The sequence below is a fragment of the Typopeltis vanoorti genome, chromosome 13 (genome assembly GCF_054136105.1).
Source record: "Typopeltis vanoorti isolate ZY-2024b chromosome 13, IOZ_Tvanoo_1.0, whole genome shotgun sequence".
Lineage (NCBI taxonomy): Eukaryota > Metazoa > Arthropoda > Arachnida > Uropygi > Thelyphonidae > Typopeltis > Typopeltis vanoorti.
Window position 1 is genome coordinate 39,274,951 of NC_143561.1, and position 20,185 is coordinate 39,295,135.

Here is a 20,185-nt window from a genome sequence, read left to right on the forward strand (position 1 = left end):
ATCAATGAAAGACGTTATGGACATCGTGATACAACTGTAAATTACATCCGACGCAACGGTCTGAAACGCCGCCAATTTCAAGAATTCTTAATAGAAATAGAATCGGAGTGTAGGACATTATCTACAATACTAGTCAGCTGTTAGATGGTTAAGTAGAGGTGCTGTGCTAAAATCAATTTTTAATTTACATGAAGAAATAGATATTTTCATGAGGGAACATGAAAATACTGCTCACAACTATCGAATAAAAAATGGATTATGTCGCTTGCATTTACGGTAGATATTACAACGTACCTTAACGAATTTAATGTGAACCTGTAGGGCCAAGGTAAATTATTAATGGAACTGTTTTCTGACATAAAAGCTTTTGAAGGGCAAATTATGTCTGTTGAAGAAACATATGATGGAAGAAAATCTACATCATTATATGTGTTGCAAATCTGCATCTACAATTGGATGGCAAACACAAAAGGAAACTTGTGTTGGTATTATTGAAGATTTACAAACGGAATTTTCAACAAGATTTGTGGATTTTCATAAAAATAGCATCGAAATGCGATTCTTTTTGAACCCTTTTAATGTCGACATTGATGACGTACCAAACCAACTACAGATGGAAGTTTTGGAACAGAATGAAACATTGAAGAACGCATTTTCGTTAGAAAATGTTGAAAAACTTTATCGATACTTAGCAAAAAAAAATTGAAGGATTAATCAGTTTCGCAAAGATGATGATGGTCGCATTTGGAAGCATTCACATTTGCGAACAAGCATTTTCTACCATGAGTTTTAGAAAAAGTTTTCTTCTCGACTGACTGATGAACATTTGATGCTTCGATTCGAATTTGCTAAGGGAAAACAACCACAAAAGGCACATTAAGCAGGGAGATACACATATTGTGATGCATAAACTATATTACTTTGTTTTTACGTGATAATAAGTTTTCAAAGAGTTTCATTTTCATACTTGTTTCATATCTCTTACTTCAAATATTTCTGTATTTTATTTAAGATTGATATATTAAAAATTGATAAAAGGAGTATTTTTTTTCACTCACTATGTTCTCTTAATTAAACTCTTGCGGCCCGATTATTAAAACTAAAATTTGAATGTAGCTCTCGAGTCTGAAAGGTTGCCAACCCCTGGAATAAAGCATTGACGACGGTAGATTAAGTCGTCAATGGACACCATGTCTTTCAACGTAAGTTTCGTAGCGCATGGGAAGGTTTTCTGTCATCTTGGAGAACAAGGGTCGGGACATTTGCTGGACATATCGTGTAATTTTATCATTTAGTTCATCAAGGTTTGAAGACGGGCCATGGTGGAATACGCATTCCTTCAACATTCTCCAAATGAAGGCATCAAGTGAAACGAGATCAAGAGAACTTCAAGGGTACGGAAATTCTGTGACCCTCGAAATGAGCCTCCCGGGTAAGTGTTCCGATAAATAGGCTCTAGACCCACCTGATGTGTAACTGGTTGTTCCGTCCTGTTGAGGAATACCTGTGCAAGAAATGGAATTATTTTTGCACGATGTAGCGTTCGCTATTCAAGGTCACGGTTACACCACCCTCTTCAGTCAAGTAGGACCCATTATGCCATGGCCGAAAACTGCACACCACGCGGTGACCTCCTCGCCGTGAAGAGGTTTCTCTTGGACAAATTCAGATCTTGATAAATCAAGAAAACTGTAGGTTCGTCTACTATAATAAGCCAAAAGGCTATTTCACCGGCGACATAAGTTAAGTTTAAAGGGAGTTGGTAAATCTCGTCTTATTTTATAGCCAAGTGATCACTTACACTTGGGGTCGCCGATAGTTTTTTTCGGCATGAAACTATGGATTTCGATCCGAGTTTCGTACCCGGCTATAAAATAAAACGGGATTTACCATCTATCTCCCTTTAAACTTAACTTATGTCGCCGATAAAATAGCCTTTTGGCTCGTTATCGTAGTAATAACAATATAGGAGTACACCAGTTCAGCAATTGTATAGTAGAGGTATATGTAAGTTCGGTTCACTTAAAACCTTGATATTCCAGGTCTGCCTACTCACTGATGAGACCTCAAAAAAGGTTGAAACCGGTCTGGGTAGTGACCTCTTCTCATAATGAGAAACAGTATATATACACATCTCTTGAGCTGTGTTTCTCATTATGACAATATTAAGGTTAGTGACGGAGCTTGCTCCACCTTTGCTTGGAGTTGCCCTGGTGTTGTACTACCCAAGTGATCATTTACACTTGGGCTCGCCGATAGTTTTTTCGGCATGAAACTATGGATTTCGATCCGAGTTTCTTACCCGGCTATAAAAACATAAAGAGATTTACCATCTCCCTTTAAACTGTAGGTTCGTCTGTTTACATGACCGTTTAGATGGAAATGCTCTTTGTCCAAGAACCAGCACGCATGCCAAGTATTCCCATCGTGCGTAATCCGATGCTGTTAAACACTTACCCACATGAATTCTCTGTAGTGACCGCCTCGGTATCCCAAGTTTTACCGTTGTTCGGTGTTTACTGCGTTTCGGAGACTAACACATGCTCTGGCACACACACACCTTATTGATCTCATTTGTATTAACAGCTCACGATCTTCCCCGAATGCCTTTTGCATTGCGGTAGAACCCTCTCGGTTCGTCGGAACCTCGATTGAGGCAACTGTGACACTCTTGCCTGGGGCACGCTTACGGAAACGAACAAACTGCTCACAAACATGTCGTAGGTTTGGACCATTTGCTCTACCACTCCGTATGAACGAAAATAATGCTCAACAATAAATGTCTTTTCTTCCAACTTCAACACCATTGCTACAGCTAAATATAATGGTGTAGACTACACGTGCTCTTCTATTAATGTGCATGCAGTCAAACGACATCTCAGCGCGTGTACTGAAGAGGGTGTCGAAGTTCAGTACTTTTTTGCTGTTGTTGTTGTGTGCCATACCACAATGACAATTAAGGTCTATTTGAGTTGTGTACCGCATGTTCTAAAATGTCTGATGGTGAGAATTTTCCTAGTAGTGAAAATCAACGGTCTTTGAGGGAAAGTAAGGGCAAAGAAATATTGTAACCTCAGTTATTTTAATATAGATTTAAATAAATTAAGTATTGAAGTAAATTATATTAATACTAATCACACGCGAAAAGAATTTGTGGCGTAAATTGGACATTGCACAACTGAACGTGGGAATTACTACTGCCATGGGAACATCAGGTCATATCAGTGGGGAACAAGAAACTATTATAAAAAACTAGTTCCTCTCTTCCAGTCAATGTTCCCTCTCAAAACTGAATCCAGATCTGCCACAATCTGTTAGAGTCTTCCTCCGTATTTCTTTTATAATATCGAACATTAGTGAGTACGTTTTATTTCAGGAGTATCTTTGGTTTATCACTGCAAGATTAAATGATTATTTGCATAAATAAATAGCGTACGAACATGTCAGAAACTTTATTGATGCTAAGCACCACCACCATACAAAAATGAAATTAACAAATTGCAAAGTATACCATTAATGGTTTGTTCATAATTTTAGGATCAAACCCGAATCGATCCCATGTCCTGGACAGGTTAAAAGTTAACAATGAGGTATAGATTAACAATGAGAATAGCCTCGCACCAGTATAGTAATGTTTAACTACTGGACAGCACACACAAGAAATATACAGCTGACTTAGCTTTGGACCACGGATGGTTGCACAGAACTCAGTGGTAGCGGAAATACTATACAAGTAGTCAAAAGGGATGGTAGATAGAAACACCGGGTAGTTTTTATCCATTGGTCTTCATACCAAGTTACTGGACGGAATGTAGGGAATTCCGTGGTGCCGATTTACTCTTAGGTAATGTTTCTCCAATCACTACAAACCCCTCTGTCGTGGTGCTGTACAATGCAAGGGGGGGGGGGGGGAACGCACTATTAGGAGTGTCTATTCACAAGTATGGCTGACACTTGAGTGTCCGTAAGTTTTGAGGTTATGTTAAAACACTGCGTCACCAGTAAACACTGTTCGTCTTGCGCAACTGTTGAAACCACGGGTTGGGTTGTCGAACTTCATCATTACCATTTTCACGAGACTCATTCCGCATTGGAGGTTCTTCTTGGGTGCTCTTCGGTTGCTCGCTGGGAGGTGGCTCCTTGACTATGGCAACAGTCTGCGCTGGCTTCACAGCCGGGGACGTGCCGTTGAGGTTACTACGAAAGAAAAAAAGAAGAGAAAAAAAAAAGATTGTTAGTAGAAATTGAGCTGATGATAAATAATCATGGCAATTCAATGTGTCATATTTTTTTCAGTAACAATCTATTTGCGATGCGCTTGCAGTGAGAGGTTAATATGATGTCGAATTCCCAGAATGGAAAATCGAATTTTCGTTTTCTTTATAATAATGGAAAAAAAAACAAGTAAAAAAATAATGATCAGAGTGAAACACATTTTACATAAAGGTTCACAAACGTATTAAGAGAACTTCTAACTTGCTTAAACATAGTTTAGTTTAGAAACTGGATACTACGAAGAAGCAGTCAAAAATAAACCAATACTTAATCCCCATAAACCTACCCGAAATTTGTAGTCTTTGAACCTTCTTTCCTTTGAATTAGCTGCCTCTTCCAGGCAGGAATTGCATTTTGTCTTTTCGCTTCTGCTTCTTTCTGTAAAGTGAAAACGGATATTAAATCTTTACTTGTGATAACGTTTGCTTACAGAATAAAACAACATCTTATAGGACTCGGACAAAATAACGAACACCATAATAGTTGACGATAACAAGATTAGTTTCCAGCTATGACAGACAATACATCGAAAGCTTTTCCAAACACGATGGGAAAATATTGAATTTAATATTCTAAATAAATGAAGGAGAACGGTAACGAATGTTGTTCGTCTTTGTCCAACCTCCGTAAATAAAAAAAACGATCAGGAGTTAATTCTGATAACCTGTCTAACATAGCATACAGGAAGGAAACAAGTCCACTTACGTGCAAATATTGTCTAAAACGATTAAGATATGATCGTAGTAATTTGTAATATTATTAATAGTAATTATAATAAATGCACAGCAAGAAATAAGTTTCTGTTGCGATAGCAGCGTTCCTGGTGTCACTTTCTAGGAACCGTATTTATAACTAATGTAAAAAGCTTTATAGCTATGCATGGGTGCTGCAATTGTGCCTTTTAAACGGCTCACTGTAGCTTTGCTATGATAAACATCTTAATTTTGTACTATCAGCAAAAAGTTGGTTTTGAAGTGGACTAGTTTTCGCTCCGTATAATGACAGGAATCAAGCTTTAGTTTTGGTAACAAAAAAACAAAAATGTTATCAACTACGTGCATATAAGAGCTATATTTCAGCACACAACACAAATCAAAGCAGTGGTTATCTTGCAAGCATGGAGCCATTCACGTTAAATAGCGTGTGGGCGAGAGTTGCCATTGGAGTAACGTGCTAGGTTGGTGAAGATATCAAACGATACCTAAAGTGCTGGTGTTGTTAGAACGATGCAACTTCTGTTAGTTTCAAAATGCTTTTTTTTATAAAGGACAGGATTACCTCTCGACGTACTCACCTGCCTCTGCTCTTCTGCCTCCTTCCGAGACCGTTCTGCAGCTTTTTTAGCCAACATCTGCCGTTTCCATGGAGGTATTACGCAGCCATTGCTGTCCGTTTCAGGAATCTGATCAACAAAGTTCTCGGGACGGAACTGCTGTGCCAGATCGGCAGTCTTCTTCTTGTCCTATAGAAAGCAGATTCACATCTGTAACATCTTGTCCCGCAGAAAGTACATCTTAGATACGCTATAAAACACTAGGTTAGCTGGTTAGTCTTACAGAAGGAGTTAGAGTGGTTGACAGCATTTATCGAGAGCAAAAGTAATAACATAGGGATTAAATGGCTTACGACACTGCGCAGACATGAAAACCCTCTTCTATTTGACCACCCTAAAAGGAATCCGCTTTCTCCTCAGCTGTGACAGTGTCTTCTGGCAGAAGTGGTGATCAGTTGACTTCGCTTATTTAATGATTTCTCTATAACGATGAGCTAGAATACAATATTTTCAAGTCTGAACACAATTATTTCTCAGACTTATTTTAATTCGTTTTCGGGAAACAGTGCAAAAGAGTACAAAATTACTTATTTTTTTTATTGGCATATAGTTAGATATTTGAGTTATCCCCATCTTTTAACTCATTAGAGGCTTGTTAAATTTTTAATTGTGCCTTACACCTAATAAAGGCAAACTCGATTACTATTGCATGCTGGCATATCACATTCCATCCACGCGATAGGCTGCCAACAATGCTATTTCACTACTCAGTATCAGTTGGACAAAAGGCCAATGCATCATAAATCATTTTAATTTATGAGGGAGCTATTTGAGTTCAGAGCAGGTTTATAAATACCCAATGGCTTATGCACAATTCAAACCTATAGGTGAAGTGCTTTTACGAAATTAGAAAACTGATTTTCTTTATATACGTAGGCAAGTATTTAACTGTAACGACAGCCATTTTCTTAATTCAGGGGAGTACTTGACGTGAATATCTTCGTTTTTTGTTTTTTTTTTGCTTGATATACTGCAATTTAAGGGACTAGGTGTTTTTTGAGCTCAAACCACACACACCTGTCTTGTCACATATGAATCGGTTGCTGCAGATGTTAATAGCACTCCTAATCCTACCCTAATCGTGATAATGATCTCACTACCAGATTAAAATACACCAGTGATGAAATTTCATTTTCGTATACGATATTCTTGAGTTATAAATGAAAATTATTATATCATATACTTAATAACCGACAAGGGGAGGGGGGTATATCTTTCAATTTCGCCGTTTGTAGGACAAAAAATTCCGTAGCATGACGAACAAACATTTAATTTCAATCGACCGTTCAAGTTTTTCATTGGCTATTGGAGTACACACAGAAATGAAGAATACTTTTTTCACAACACAAAAAACAACCTCGAAAAGATGGATAGTTGATACGAAAATATTATGGAATACGAGAATTCTGTGAGGATAAAAAAATGAATTAAAAAAAATTAAAAACCCTTTGTTTCCTCAAAATTAGCCAATCTTTTGGTTACTCCAACTGATACAAAATTCCTGTTTTTGTGTAATAAAAATCACTAAATGAGATGCTTTTATGCTCGGTGTTTGTAGTTTAAAGCCTCCACGAGAATAGTTTTTTTTGCAGACTGTCGATATTCGTTGGAATTATTTTATCTCATATTTTAAATAAACTTCATAGGAAAATTACAGAATGTATGATAAGTTTAGTCATAAAAAATCCGCATTATTAGCAAGTCTAAAAAAAATAAGCATTTTCAATGTCGTGCTTCCCCCCCCCCCATCCCCACGGGACTATGAAGAGATCCAGTTTATCCCAGAAAGTTCCATTTGGTTATTTATAGTACATGCAATCAAGTCACATAAGGTCATATCAGTTACTGTTTTCGTAAAACATTGCTCTGAGCATAAGTTATACCTGAGTAGAATCTTATAAAGCTTCCATCAGATCCCAAAGATTTCGATTTGCCTTCCCCGGTTCAGAATTATTACCCATCAAATAGATTACACCCTTTGTCGAACCAATACATACGGAACTCCGCAACTGGTTGCTCGTGGAGGCCAGGGGCAACTGTTGCTTCGAAGAAATTTCGGAGCTTATCGGTTGCATCAGAGCTAGCGGCAGAAGAACAGGATATCCCACCTTGCCTTAAAAAGACTTACCAATTCGTCTTCGAGTTTACTCCTCTCTTCTTTCATTTTCTTCACTCCTTGTATATCCTTCGTTTGCTTCAGCTCGGCAATCAAGTCGTTCTTCTGCAGCAAAACATTTCGTTCTATATTGAAAATACAAAAAAAACATTCATGTACTTGATTTATCATAAAGATTTCGTTCTTATTTTTAAGAATACAGTAAATAGATTTAAATATTCTGGAGAAATGATTGCATATCTAAAATTTCATTGTAAACGTCACGTAGTATCCTGTATTGTGATTCTTCTCTTTTGATAATCACCTTACAATTACAAAAACAGTAAAAAAATTTGTCAACCCCGCTCATATTTTTAATTTAAAATATTTCAGATAATTCTCAGATGTTGCCAGTCCGAGACAGCAAACGCTGCCCTTTTGTATTTCTAGATATTACTGAATGGCAGGACAATTTATCAGATTTTTCTTTCAAAAAATCGTAATCTTCACCGACTTCCTATTAATCTTTTCTAGGAGTGTCATCCTTCAGTATTTTCCATAGCAGTGGTCTATTTGCATCGATTATTTCAGTAACTTTTTTTTCTCGATTTTCTGAGGAAAGTTTCTCCCATTCCTTTACCGTAATATTAATATTCATGTCCAACAAAAATAAGGGACGCATTTAAAAAAAAATATCGAGTGCACGGTTCACACTGAAGTAGCTCTTCCATTTTTTTTCTTGACTTCCGCTTAGGAAAGGGTTATTTAGAGATGGTTGCAGCAAAAAGGCTACGAAGCTAGTGTAGTATGGCTGTTAATAATTGCAAGTGTTCATCTGGCTTGTATGTTTTTTTTTTTGGGGGGGGGGGGATGAGTAAAAACAGTTACCAGCTGTATAAACTCTTCTACCTCCTTAATGAGACCGGCAAATCCACTTTCAAATGAAAAGCTCTAGAGTCTTTCACGTCCTAGAGACGTGAATTAGTATTGGATATCATGCTGTGGCGAAAAACTATGCATAATACGGCGAGGATGTCATTTGGAGATCTGCAATTTAAGCTATTTCTATTAGTTATCGCTTTGGCGAAATCGGTTTAAATTTTTAATCAAAAGCGCAGCAGCTGCAGTAAAAACGATGCTCTGCGCATGCCCAATTAGGCATTCAACAAGTTCTTGATTAATAGCAAATGACGAGACATTTCATCCAGACAGTTAATAGACATGCGACCTATACTGACTCAATACGATTGTAGTTGGATATAACATTTGAGGACTGAACCATTGGCTATTGTAAATGAATTAGAATTCTGAAAAAGTATATGCTTAAAAATAAATAAATAAATAAAACAGTATTTATTGATCAGATCTTTCCGTTACATTTATCACAGGTAACATGTAAGTAATGTTTTGTCACCTGCTCTCATTTTCACATTGCGATCCTCTGAGGTACAACTGCGCCCTCTATTAGCTACTTATGTAATTACTCCCATTTTGCCTCTTAGTATTACGTTAAATTGAGATGTAAAAAAAATCGATTATCCGAATTATATTTTAATATTCCCTGCATATCAAAAGAGTTCAATAACAAGTGTAGATAAGTGCTAGAAGTTCTATTAGACGACCTAATCTGCGTTAGACACCTTTCCTTTTAAATGCACATCATGCAATCGATTAACTCAAAACATTTGCAATAGTAATGTCGAAAAATCATTTAAATTACTCATAACTCATACTTTACCTGAAGATTGTTTGTCCGTTTTCTTCAAGTGGACTGTCTGCAACTGTTCCACAGTAATGTTGAACACGGGATGGTTGGAAGTTGGTGAAGGCGAAGTGGCTTTCGAGTCATTTTCGCTGTCCGTTCCTGTTTGATCACACTTGCTCATGCCTGATCCTGTTTCAACGTTCGCTTCTACGGGAATCTGCAACTCTTTCGGAGCGTCACTTGTACCGAAAGACTTCGTATCTGCTGGCAAGCTCTTGGCAACTTCTACTACGCGTGGAACTAATATTGACTTCGATGGCGCGATACTTGAAGGACTGGTAGACGCTACCTTCTTCAGGTATTCCGAAGGTCTTATGTTATCCGAGTCGGGGGGAGACTGGAACTGAGGAGGGATGAAAGGTAGAGTCATGTGCTGGGATCGGGATTTAGACGGTCGCTTTTCCTGATCTTCATTAGGTCCAGAGTCTTCATGGCCATTGGGAATTTCACGTTCAGGATGATCTCCCCGTTTCGAGACTTCAGTTTCATTAATGGGTTGAGCATCTGTCGTGGAAGTGTCGTGAGTTTTATTAATGGGAAGTCTGAGGGCTTCTTTAGGTTTCTCTAAAGAATTTTTGTTTTTTTGATCTTCTCTTTTTTCTGGTTTCTCTAACGTGAGAGGAGGAGTGGGCTGAGGTGGAGGAGGGGGTGGAGGCGGTACAACGGCTTGAATAGGAGGGGGAGGAGCAGGTGCTTTTTGGGATTCTTTGATCTTTCGTACGTTGTTCGCTGTATCTGCCTGTGGAGGGTGTTTTTCTTTTGGGGTTGGTGGAGGAATGTCAGAGTTGTCTTCCACTTCTTTCTTTACCTCCATCTCCACACTAGGTTTTCGTACTATTTTCATCTGGTGAGTGGTTACATGGTTCTCACTTGTGGTTTTCGTCTGGTGACCAATTACGTAGTTTTCACTTGTGGACTTTGGTGGCTTACTATCCGAAGACGTCTCACTAACCGATGTCCTGTGTGACGATGGAGATGACCTTTCCGATGGTCTGTCTTCAACTGGTTTAACCCTGGCATACAGTGAATCATCACCTAAATCGTCTTCGTCTTCTTCATCCGGATCTTCAGCTTCGTGATAAATACCTTCGTCAGTACTCAGACTGCATGCTTCGGAAGACGGTTGCGATTCGAGAAGGGTTTGATTGTCGATGCACTCGTGAACTAAATCGCGACCTGTTGGCGAACTCTCGTCATAATCCGGAGTGGGGTCACTGATGTCGCTCCTGCAGTCGTCTGAGTTCTGATGAACTTCGACGGTCACTAAACAGAAAAAGAAACGTCATTTAGGTTAAGAATATTGATCGTGGTGCCTGTAATATTTTAGCCAACAACACTCAGAAATGTTGACCTCGAAATGTTGAAATGGTGAGATTAACTGTGTTCAGAATAGTTACCTAAACCTGTTTTAAACGAGATTAAATTTAGAAATGAATGTTGGTATCATAAAAATCTTATTGGATCCGCCTGAGAGGCGATAATGAATTAATCTTTCTCTGACAAATATATATATAAGAGGAAATACCCATTCCCCCTACAAAACAATGTTTTTAAAATGGTTAGACTGGGCATTCGTTAGCAATTAAGAGAAAAATCTCATAACCATAAGTTATTTTCCGCTTTTAAATCGCGAAAAACTAGACTGGATTCAAACTTTCCCATCCGATGGGCAAATGTCATCCTTGCGACTACGCTACAGAGACGTGGTGTATTGAAACACGTTGCAATAGCAATGCCAACTTATGAATGTAAGTGGAATGTCAAATAAGAAAATAATGAAAAGGATAAACGGAAATAAGCCTCGGAGTATAGTAAAGTGGTTTAAACCTCTAAGGTTGAAACGTATTAATGATTATATACCGTTTTATTATTATTTGGAAGACTGTCTACTTTTTTCAAGAATGAGATGTGGTAAAAGCATCGAAACATGCAAGGAGTACCTCAATAATGAGGGAGGAGGAAGAGAAGAACAATTTGGTTAATGTATAAACGCAAATTGCTTATGTCGTATGGTTCCTAGCTTAACGGTGTCCCATGGTCGCAACATAATCCTGGACTTGGTAGATCTTTAACACTATGCGACTTTTGTTTCTCAAAGGGCCAAGGGGGCTGCAACAGCTGTAATAGAGAAGTTGTAAATGAGGATACCCCCCCCCTCACGAAATTTCATCATTTTGATTGTTCATTTCCTATAGTCTCTCGTATGCTTTTGCGATATTAAATGGCTGTTAGTGTAATTATGTTGTGGAATAATGGAAGATAATATATTAAGGTAATAAATTGGTGCGACGACAATAGGTTACCTATGTGGGTGTTGGATTTCTCGCTGGAATCGCTGTCTGGGTAGTTGCCTTTCTCCTTATTCTGATTGAAGAGTTTCTTGACCCGATCATCGGAAGTCATGTTAGGTTCGTGCAAAAAGAAGGGTTCTTTCGTGTTGGATGTTTCCACCGGAGACTTTTCCCCTTCTGTAGGGGTGTGTTTCTTTAAAGATTCCGCCTTCCGACTTCCGTTCGAGCTACTTCCGCTGCTGCTGCTCCTTCGATGTTGCGAATTTCCCTTTGGTTGTCGTTCCGTATTGTGATGATGAGGGTGTCGCGAAGGGGAAGACACGTGGCGTTCTCTTCTTACAGGATGATGGGAACTGTAAAAATTCCACCCGGAAAGCACTGCGTGGTGAGCTCCTCGTCCAGGTCCACCTCTTAGGGAAGAACGGGCACTACTTGTCGTGTCGGAAGGATAATCGTCAGTATAACTACAGCTTTCTTCAGAACCTGTTGATTGGCAGGAACACCCGTCAGAATCCTAGGGAGATAAAACATTAAACAAATGTAATATACAAAAGCGTATTAATTGAAATATTAAATAGCATTTTCCTGTCACGCTCTAGGTAGATATACTGTTCAAAAAACCTTGTCAAATAAGTTAATATTAGTTAACCTTTTGTTTACAATAACCTTCTTAACTTTCAAAACCAGAGGAACATTTTAAACGACCAATTTAGCGTGTACGATATGAATTGAATGTGGCTGACATATGAAGAGAGTACATCATAAGCTTGCTTTAACATCCTAACATGTCTTGCTTTGTTCTCTACCAACTTTGCCAAACAGTTTTTTATTTAGTTCTCTGTAAAAACAATATATAAAATGAATGTTTTCTATGTTTCAAAATTTTTCATTAAGTTTTGAAAAAAAAAAAAATTCAAAGTAGCCGAGTTCGATGTATATTAGTTTAGGTGTTGAGCATAATGAAAATAAATCTCACTTGGCATTAATTTTTTTTTTTTTTCCAACTGTGTATACTTTGCTTCTTCAGCATGGGTTGCCATTGTTTTTATTTAAATTTTAATATAAATATAATCGGCATTCCTATTTTATGAATATAACTAATTTTATGCCTTACACCAGTTCCACTTTCAATGGCGATTGGCGATGTCACCACTTAGTAATGCATTGAAGGTGGGGGGGGGGATAAAACAGTTATTGTAGATCTTAACTGAATAATGAAGAGAATTTCTCTAAATCAAAATAGTATGGAATACATTAACGTTCGTTTGTTCAAACTCCCGAAACGTCCACGAAGACAAGTTAACTTGAACTCATATTTACAAATCATTCCATGTTACCAGCACGGATTACGTCGACTTATACGGTAACGGAATGGGGAGCAGTAACATTAACTAGTTAGTTGTTTATACGTTTTTCAATTTGAAGTTAGTAGTAAGAGGAAACATTCTTTAACTCCCCTAGGAAATATTCAGTCGGAGGATTCATAAATCTGTCTTTTGTTTGAAGGCCAGATAAGTAATGAGGCAAGAAACCAGCTCTTTCGATTTCCTGATTTTATCTTCTTGCAAAGTTTCCCCAATTCCTAAGATACAAGGAAGATAACGTGCTCAAACTGTGAGCTCTTTCCAGTGCGGCATTTCTTTATTCTCGAGATAATGAAACTAAGTCTGGTACACTGCATCCTTGATAAGGGTATAAGCACTTACATTTAGCAAGAAAGATCATTTGCATCCAAACCCCTCCCCCCATATGTACTCGCTTTAGTGGTCTCGCCTGTTCGTGTAATAACGTAGGTGGATTTAATCACAACTGTGATAAATATTTAGGACGTCTGCTTCATTATATATATATAGAGCCCTAAATAGCACTCTCGGCGAGTAAAATTTATCTCTCATAGACGGGGGGAGGTATTGATTAATGTAAGGCTAAGATAAAAGGGGAGAGGAGAAGTAAGAAACTCCGAGAAGTATAGAACAGCTGAGTATTATGTAAAACGAAGCCATAACTCTACTAAGAGTTGAGGAAAAACACCCATACTTACCGTTCTTCTGTGGGAGTGCGAAGGTCGAACCGAGGTTACTAATCTGCAAGTACACCTACGGGGTGTGCGAACCCCGTTCTCGCCGGCCGGAGGCAGTACTGGCGATACTCCTGGTTCACTCTGGTGTCGGGGATCCGAAGCATGGGCAATTAGCAGTGCTAAACACTAAAAAAAAAAATAAATAATAATAACAATAATAATTTTTAAAAAAAGATTCGCATCATACAGAAAGACAATTACTTAAATAACTATTGCATTCACAACATTCTCAGCCATCATCTGATTTATACCAGAAAAGCTAACACGAGTCTATCAATAATCCTGTATATATTCGTTATCAAGCCTTAATTGTAAATTAAGGCTTGACACCGATTGAAACCATTCAAGTACTAACGTCTACCACCCGTCGAGCGAATTTCTCGTTAGCAGACACAAAATAAGTCTTTTAAGGAATACTGTGTGTATCGATGCCATTAAGACGGCAGATATGTCTTAGGAAACAAACCTCAATCATAATAGCTACGTCTTCTGTTGGTATCACAATATTTTGCCAGTCGAAATTTTATTCTTAAATGTAACTGTATTCTTTAAAATTACCGGGGACCGTATCGTTCGCGTAACGAAGACATCGATATAGGACAAGGGCTTCTTTCTCGTGACCCGATTTTTATTCGTCTTTAGATTCTAAAAATACCGTTTGTCAATCGACACGCAGTCATGAGCACCACCGCCACTAAATAATCTCCAATTATCGAAAATTTCGAGCGAAACAGGCGCAGAACGCGAGTCTGCCTATCCAGTGTCGCACAAAAATAGCAAACGTCTTCAGCATTATCAAGAAAACCGGTTTTTCTGTTACGAAAGATGTTGAACTGTTTTCATAATGCATTGCCTCCAGTGACTTAAGTTTATGGTAGCAGTAATGGGATCAAACATGCTTGGAAAATAAATAAAACAGTTGAGATATTTTACTTGCCATTTGTTCATATCCTGGTTATTAATGTCTTGGTCAAGCTTATGCAAGTGAAACAAACGAGTTGGATATAAAAGCAAAGTTAGCTTTTATATTCCCCATGATTAATACTATGACGTAAAAAAAAGAAAAAAAAGAAAAAAGAAAACTCACCTGCATATGTTCATTTTCAGCGGCATCATTCAGAGGACTTTTACCGTGTTTATCCAACAAAATTCGACCACCATGTTTTAATAGCCATCGAAGACATTCTAAGTGTCCTCTGCTGGCTGCAAAATGGACCGAGGTAGCACCGTCGTTGTCTCGTAGATTAGGGTCCACTCCTTGTTCTTCAACCTGTTTGACAAATCATAAATGTTTATTTTTTCAATGAAAATACTTCATTTAAGAGTCTTCTTGAAACTATTATAAATTAGGCTTAGGGCTTAAACGCATAAGTTTGAATATTACTAAATAATGATGTCTAATCTTTAACAGTTGAAAAACCATTCATTAAAATTGCTTTCAGGTTAGTTACTAACTATATTTTAAATAAATCCAAGACCAGTTTTAGAGCTGTGCGTCTGACCATGATTTGCAACGTACTGTTTGGGATGACACAATAGCTCGATACAATGCTTCGTGTCGCTGTGTACTGAACAGTGGACCATAAAGTAAGCAGACTGGCACTTATCGAGAAACCGGCTCTTCTGACAAAGAAATTTTTTCTTCTGCTGTAAATCTCCTGCCAATTAGAAGTTACCAGGCTATGCACGAGGGCCCAAGGATTAAACATATGGTCCCGCCTCTTAAAGTTTGAATGCACACAAAAGAAAGAACAGACGACACAAATCGCCTAAAAGTGTAATCTGTCTGCAAGTGCTTACTGCTGATTTAATAACAGGTACGCCCTTCCTGAAAACATTTCAGTTGTATAATAACTTTCTCTTGGTTTGGTATTATTTAATGATGTAATGACATTTCTATGGAAAACCAAACATTAATTGTTCTAATCATAATTCTACATGCACTTGCCTTTCGTCATCTACTCAACTGATACCCAGAAATTTAGAATGGATGAAGAGCCAGCAGACGCTTCTGTGGCGCAGTCGGAAGAACGACCCTTATCTTTTAATTGAGAAGATGGGGGTTCAAACCTCTTCAAGGACGAGAGGAATATTTCAACCACTTTCTCGGAGAGTGGAGGATTTTTCTTATCCTAGAACTCAAGAGTTTCTTTGTCATTATTTTTTAGGTTCGTTTGAGTGTTTTTTACGGTTCCTCTGTTTTTTCTTTACAATCCAGGCACAAAGGCTTCTTTTGTTCTTTCTTTGATATTTTACATTTTCTTTACGTTCCTTTCGTCTTAATCTTAATGACTTATCACTGTGACTAACATAAGGCGGTTGTTATACTCGCTTTTGATTGCACAAACATGGATTTTTTTTCCCCTTCTAAATAATGTTTTATTATGGATAAGTTGTGGAAAGTCTGAGTTGGGTAGACGTCTTGATGTTATGTTTCTTGAGAACAGCTCTTATCTCATTGGAAACTCCTTCAAAAGATCATATGACTGTTACCTTGTAGTTTTTTTTTTTTTTGTGTGTGTGTGTGTGTGTGTGTGTGTATACGTTGAGATGATTTTTTAAAGCATGTAATCAGTTATTTTTTTTTTAATTTTTTGCGGCCAATTTCTTTGCTGGAGTAAGTACCTTTCATTGTTTATGTTCAGATTAGTTCTCACTCTTGCAAGCAATCATCTCCGTTATATCGACCATATGTAAACTAATGCAACATAATAACGTTCAATTATATTTCCTAAAGAGATATTAGGGACAAGTTAATTATACGTAGCTTCCTACAAATGAAACAAAACATACGCGTGCTAGCGAGCATAGGTTATATAAAAAGACAAGCTATCATTTTGAAAGGAAAGAATAGTGACATCTAGACGTGACCTAAGTAAATTAGAAGACATTAAATATAAATTACGTCTGGCGATCGCATCGACACAAAGTAATTTGCGAGGCAGTGGACACAGTCATCACTTAACGGACAAGAGATATAGCAGCATGAAAACAAGCACATCAAGAACGTCACCAAATGTTCTTGATGCGTGACAAAAATGAGAACTGTAGTCAGTTTCTCACATACTGAGTTCTTAAGGAATAATGGTGGCTTCAATTTTGCAATCATGTCCTCAGAGAAACCCTTAGCTTATATTAAGCATTGAATGGAACATACCAAGATTGATATATTGTATGCTGCATATCAACCTTGAAAAGCTCGAGAAAGAACAAAGCTACCATGACCTCCACCTGTCCAAAAGACACATCGATAGATTCCTTTACATAACACTAACTATTAGTTTGTAACCTCCTGTCGCGCGCGTGTGTGAGGCTAGTATAGCAATTTGGGCTCAAAATGATTAGTTGTGTTTATTGAACTAACTTGATGAGTTTAATATCTGAACTAACAGAAGATACACCCTCAGGGTTGCAGAGATAGCACAGTAATTTTACTGTAATATTTTGCATTTAATATAAAACCTGCATGTACTCATAGAAGACCTGAAATGGAATATATACTGCTATGCTGCTGTTTCATAGAGATTTTAACGGTGAAATGAAAATATAAAGCAATGCGTTTGTATTAAATTTTCTTTTAAATTTGGTGAAAGAACGCTACGATTATGGAAATGCTGTTATGGGAAGCACATAAGTCTGAATGGTGGATCCATCCAATTCAAGACGGAAAGATCCTATTCGAAAGACATCAGCACTGTGAACGGCATTCAACATCTAGAAATGAAACTGTGGCGGCTAAAAAATGCAAGATTCGACGGGCTTTTTGGCAATTTTAAGCAAAAATATGAATACCTTTATATAATAATAATTAGAAGAAGAAGAGGAAGAAGAAAAATAAAATAATATTTGAAAAGCCAAAGATTTCATGACGTCGAAATCCATAAACCAAATTTGCACTAGAAACTGCTCCATCCCAAAATGGATTTCTATTAGCTTTTTAAAATGTCAGAAACGATAAACAAACGAATTGCCACAGAAGGGAGTAAGGGAGTCTCCTTAATTTTGGTTGTTGGGTTGTTTTGATTTAGAGACGAAGTCAAGGCTATGAGACCAGCATAGTATGCCTAGAAATTGTGTATTCTTCTGACCAGTCTGTCTGTTTTGCGGGATTAAAACCTAATTTTGAAGGAGACTAAACTCCGAATCCTGTAAGTCTCTTTATTCTTTTTTGCAGTCATATTAATATATTAATCCAGATTTTTTTTTTGAACAAACTTCGATTGTCTCAACATTACCTCCATTCAACAATTTTTAGAATCTTCTTATATTCTGTTTACATACCTGCTGCTTATATGTAAACATAATATAAGATTTCGCTATGCGGTGATATCACAGTATCGTATTAAGTGCTTATTTTAATGAGAAAACACAGGTATGAACTATATGGGAAGCACGGACTGGATGAATTAGACCAGTTTTCGCAGTATCAACGGGATACACTGACGCAGAAACTACATCTCGCGAAAGATATGAAATCACGCGAGAGAACGTTATCCGTTATGTTGTTGTTTGGTCACACACACGCAACAATACAACCACATAAATAAGTTTTAATTCCTTAAATATAAAGAGCCAATAGGTTTATTCGGTTTTAAAACAATGTGGGATTTAATATCCTCTTAATTTAAATAATTTTAATTCCTTTTATAGCAATAACGTCAGTTTCCTTTATAAATGTATTTTTTTTTTGTCTTCTGACATTAGCTTAAAATAGATATCAAAGGGCCTTTGTTACAACAAAACCTCTTTTATAAAGATTCCAAATTACAAGTTCCGTTTCCCCAAAGCAAAAACGTATTAACCTTTGAATGTCTAAAGTGACCTTTTGTCTCAATCTTTTCTATCTGTTACACCTGTCCTTCGATTTCAACACGTGTTCTGTCTTCGAGGTAATCATTCTTTAAACAAGTCCACACACACACACACACACACACACACACACACACACACACACACACACACACACACACACACACACACACACACACACACACACACACACACACACACACACACACACACACACACACACACACACACACACACACACACACACACACACACACACACTTTCGACGGGTGTTCTAGAAGAACCTGCCGTGTCAGCCAAGGTTCCAACTCGGTACGACCTTTATCTACAGCCAGTGAGCTCGGTGGCACGCAAGGCCGCGTGGTGTTTTATCTGATTGCAGAAACGCCATCCGTTTAATGTTTCCGCGTGGAGAACGCGCTCGAGTCAAACAGCAATCGTTTCAAAGTTATATGGTTGGCAATCTGACCCGTTGATAAGACGTCTGTGAGTTCCGTAAGCCTAATGGTAAGGAAAACTTGAGTCTTAATGAAGACTATTTTAGAACCAGGTCGCGTGCTCATATAGTTATCTTGCGTGAAAAAAAAAAATTAGAAATAAAACTGCAAAGATGAATAAATAATAACAAAATTTCTAGAAAAATTAAATGATATCTACTAGAATTGACAGCACTAGATTATTATTTTTCAATATTTTTCTTTGAAAGGAAAATAAAGTGTAAAAAGTATTGCTGTATAGAAAAAAAAAATAGCATTAAGTTATTATTTACTACTATTTGAAAGTAGTAAAATGGATTTTTTTTTCAGAAGCTTAACACTTTTACTGTTAAATTTTTTTAAAATTCAGCTAAATAAATAAATAGATAAAATAAAATAAATAAAGATATAAAATTGGCTGATTGACACTACTACAACTTTCTACATCAATGTCGTAACTGTATCAAAAAGTGAAACAAGCGAATAACAGAATACCTGGTGGTGATTCGGACAACTAAAATAATAAATTTAAAAAAATTAAAATAACAGTCTTGTGTACGAAATCATATAGTATTTCTCTCGTATTTCTCTCGTATTTCAATATCAATCGTATTTCTCTGCTACTATGAAAAGAGTTTCTTAAATACATTTCATGGTTAATATAAGTGTGAAAAAGAAAAATCAAAGTCAAATCTCAGATCAACGAATCTATTACAATCCATAACACAAATATCAATCACATGCATCCCAGGTATTTTCACAATAACAGAGTGTGTTTCTGAAATGAATTCCCAAATATTTGTTTCCCCTCTGCAGACTATTGGTCAGACATAGGTGCGTCGGTCGAGCTTCTCCATTTGTCGCATTGTAATTCTGTCGTTTTGAGTTTTTAGTTTGGCTCCTGAAGCTGTTTGATATTCTTAGTATGTTGTTTCTATTTTGGAGAAATCCTCCTCTTGGAAAGATATAACAATAACATCATCAGCATATGTTATCAAAGTTATGTATAACTTGGATTAGGATGGGTTGCCTAGGCAATATATTTACTGGATACAGAGAA

General features: G+C 37.3%; 1 protein-coding gene and 1 long non-coding RNA gene across 10 annotated transcripts in view; one reads left to right on the forward strand and one right to left on the reverse strand.

Annotated features, from left to right (window-relative positions):
- LOC150100067 (uncharacterized) overlaps window positions 1-20,185 on the forward strand; it is a 268,090-nt gene that overhangs the window by 56,686 nt on the left and 191,219 nt on the right. The gene's annotated exons all lie outside the window — the stretch shown is intronic.
- The window catches only part of f (espin protein forked), a 192,310-nt gene continuing 175,562 nt past the window's right edge, over window positions 3,438-20,185 (reverse strand). For 8 of the 9 annotated variants that reach the window (XM_090403062.1, XM_090403063.1, XM_090403058.1 and 5 more), the window contains 8 exons: window positions 14,927-15,109; window positions 13,801-13,965; window positions 11,772-12,273; window positions 9,442-10,731; window positions 7,737-7,849; window positions 5,570-5,737; window positions 4,562-4,653; window positions 3,438-4,197 (listed from right to left, as the gene is read on the reverse strand). In XM_090403062.1, the coding sequence (XP_090259188.1) occupies window positions 3,996-4,197; window positions 4,562-4,653; window positions 5,570-5,737; window positions 7,737-7,849; window positions 9,442-10,731; window positions 11,772-12,273; window positions 13,801-13,965; window positions 14,927-15,109 (2,715 nt within the window). In that variant the 3' untranslated portion in view covers window positions 3,438-3,995. The remainder of the gene's footprint in view (window positions 4,198-4,561; window positions 4,654-5,569; window positions 5,738-7,736; window positions 7,850-9,441; window positions 10,732-11,771; window positions 12,274-13,800; window positions 13,966-14,926; window positions 15,110-20,185) is intronic. The other variant, XM_090403067.1, reaches the window with a different exon arrangement.